The sequence below is a fragment of the Drosophila innubila genome (assembly GCF_004354385.1).
Source record: "Drosophila innubila isolate TH190305 chromosome 2L unlocalized genomic scaffold, UK_Dinn_1.0 4_B_2L, whole genome shotgun sequence".
Lineage (NCBI taxonomy): Eukaryota > Metazoa > Arthropoda > Insecta > Diptera > Drosophilidae > Drosophila > Drosophila innubila.
The window spans coordinates 23,137,727-23,140,880 of NW_022995372.1; the positions used below are offsets into that span (position 1 = coordinate 23,137,727).

The 3,154-nt window shown below is 37.9% G+C and overlaps 1 protein-coding gene across 1 annotated transcript; it reads right to left on the reverse strand.

Moving 5' to 3' along the window:
• Positions 1–992: 992 nt before the first annotated feature.
• Positions 993–2,002, reverse strand: LOC117780469 (protein phosphatase inhibitor 2). Its single transcript, XM_034617018.1, has one exon. The coding sequence runs from the start codon at positions 1,869–1,871 to the stop codon at positions 1,131–1,133; it is 741 nt and encodes a 246-aa protein (XP_034472909.1). The 5' UTR covers positions 1,872–2,002; the 3' UTR covers positions 993–1,130.
• Positions 2,003–3,154: the final 1,152 nt, after the last annotated feature.

A 3,154-nucleotide genomic window follows, 5' to 3' on the forward strand; every position in this document is an offset into this window, starting at 1 on the left:
GATACTCGGAAGGATATAAAGATGGCGACGTTTGCGGCTATGGCTCTGTATCTGGCTCTTGGCCAGACTATAAATTGGGCCAACTTAAATTTCATTTCGCACATGTTGCTGCCAGCAAATGCGTATTAAAGGCTTTATCTGCAACAACTACGTGCCACCGATCGGTGGAAAAAAGTGGGAGTAATTGCAGCCGGGAGAACTGAGGAGAAATAATTGTATTAAGTGACATAGTGCTTTTCATTTAAATTATTTTAAACTTAAAAATTAGCGGGATTAAATACACAATTTAATAGTCAATTAAATAATTCACTTTAATTGATTAAGATAATGTTACTCCTTATTTAAATATGTGTATCACTAATTAAATTAAATGACACCATTTAGTTTAATCTTAATGCAAAGCCTTTTTCTACTTTAAATCTATAAAATCTGATGGCATAATTAAACATCATGTACCATTATTTTAAATGGCCACTTAAAACACTGATAAACTGGGCAAACACGTTAACGATGCCAAAAATTAGTTTGCATCTTTCTCTGGCCAAAAATCGTTTTCAAATGGCATCATTTGTTAACAAGACTGAGGTGCGCCATGCAATAATAAATCAAAATTAATTTATTTTGCACATCTTCCTTTGGTCCGTAAAGGAAGTTGACCGAAGGAATTTTCAATTACATTGCAAGGCAATAAAACAAAATGTCGAAATTAGTTATTAAACAAAGTTTTGCGACAGTCAGTGCACATAACAAGACTAAGACTTGGGATCTAAGATGCAGGCAGAAGACACAATAACAACAAGGATAAGCTTAAGAAACTGGCCAGATGCAGATACAGAGACGACGTAATTAAATATTCAACAGCTAAATGTGCTTAGACAGGAAGATAGCACAAACTGGCTAATCATATTGAAAACAATTGGCCAGCTTCTGAGACTTTGAACAATTTTATGCATAGACATTTCCGGAAGGAGCTTAGCTCAAAACAATAGCCATTACTTGAACGTAACAATTTTAATAGACATCTAGCTAGCAGGCAGTCTTAAATGCATAACATAAAATACAGATACAGATGCCGATTAATTCGCATGTTTAAGTTTGTGGTTTCAATTTAGATTGTTGGTCAATTGTTGTTATTTGCCCGTCTCCTCGTTGGTAATTTTACTGCTCTCCGATGCTGCATTTGGGAGCAGGGATGTGATTGTGTCTCTTGGCTCAAGTCCTTGAGCTGTTAGCTTCTGATAGCAATGATGATCGGGTTGAAAACCCGGCTCAACTTCGACTGGTGGCGGTACATATTCCATGCTGGGTTTTACCGAGATCAGGGAAACACTTGATATCGGAGTTTGATAGCTTGGCTGCTGTGTCTGCTCATGGAGACTGGAACACACCTCAGCTGAGCAGCTCTCCTCCTTTTGTGGAGAGCTCTCATCACTGATCGAGGGCTCGACGCTACTCTTATCCCCAAATTCCTCGGCAATCAGACGACGTGCCAGGGGAACAGACAAAAACTCCTTGTAGTGCAACTTTCGACGACGCTCGAATTCCAGTCGACGCACCTTCTCATCGACAGACTCCGGATAGTCATCATCGTCGGAGGAATCATCCGAGTCGTTATCAATGCCAAAGGCCGGAGTCTCTGATTGTGCGGCAAGTCTCAGCTTCTCAATCAACGTATCTGTGTCCAGATCATGTGGCAAATCATTCTCAAAAACAAATGGCGTTTTTGGCTCATCAATTATCATATGGCCGTAGTCCTTGTTCGCCGGATGAAAAGTTTCCAACACATTCAGCTCATCGAACTTGGCCGTCTTCAAAATATTACTCTGCACACCCTTGATCTTCAGTATACCCTTAACGTCATCGCCTTCCATCTCTTTGCACTAGAAAATATAGTATGAAATTTACAATTAGATAAATTTATTTTTTCTGTGCGGAATAATTTTGATAACACTATATGTTGTGCTGTCGTTAAATAAAAAGACTTTACTTCTCATCACAGCAAAATGACAGTTTAGGAAATGTTTACTATAGCTGGATAAGTTCATTAGTTGGTTTTTCCCGTACTTTTGTGAACTTAAAAAATAAATACAGCAGTTTGTAGATTAAATTCAAGAGTCATTATCATTATTAGCTTCTATATTTATAATAAATTTAAAAATTTATGTACATTTAATATAAGTTTCAATTTTAAACTAAAAGGAATAGATCACCTCTTCGACAATATAATCGCAGCTTAATTTAAAATATAAATCTCAACTTTAGTTTGCGAAAATATAAATTTAAAGCTGTTTAGAAAAATAATTTGAAAGTTGAATTCGGTTCCATAATCAAATATTTGTAAGTTAATAAAAATTCGCAAATCCAAAAACCATTAATGTAATATGTGTTAATTAATTAACTGCTGAGCTAAAAATAATCATAGTGGGAGAAGTGTAGAGACAAGTATCTAATCAATATGCCATTGTATGAGTGAAATTGAAGAGAGAAAACTAGATTTTTAAGTACAATTGCACTACCATCAAGTGTCCTTATGGGAAGCTGCTTCAGATTTCGAGGAGCTTTTTTCGCTCCGAGTAAGTGAGAGACAGAGAGAAAAAAGAAAGAGAGAGAGGAAATATAAAGCAGAGGAATGTTGTTGCCGCTTCAGTTGAAAGTTGATTGCTGCAATCGCTGCTATCAAACCACAAAGTAAACTTATTTTGACGTGTTCATCAGCGGCAGCTGCCACATGCGTTGCAGGAGCTGAAAGTTGCAACCAGGCTTCATTATTGACCCGAGTTTTTGTTATTGATGTTAACATATTCATCACGACATGCCAGAGAGAACTGTTGTTGTTGTTGTTGTTGTTGTTATTGTGATAGTTGGTGTAGTTGTCGTGGCAGCTGCCACTTCAAAACACTTGGGTGCACATATTTTTGCGCTGCACGAGAATAGGGCATATCTAACGGAGAAAAGGCAACGGCATAGTGTTCATGTATTGCGAATTGATTGCAGCACATTATTTCACAATTTTGCTAGCAAATAAACAGGAGTCCGGGTCCGGGTACGGGTACGGGTCCTGGTCTGGGCTTGGATCTGGAGTCGAGTGGAAAAACCGGAACCAGGCACTCAGGCATGCATATTACGAGCTCTGCTTATCAACTCTCAACTCTCA

Bases quoted from the DNA above. Each gene is read 5' to 3' on its own strand.
- LOC117780469 (XM_034617018.1), bottom strand. From the start codon at position 1,871: ATGGAAGGCGATGACGTTAAGGGTATACTGAAGATCAAGGGTGTGCAG.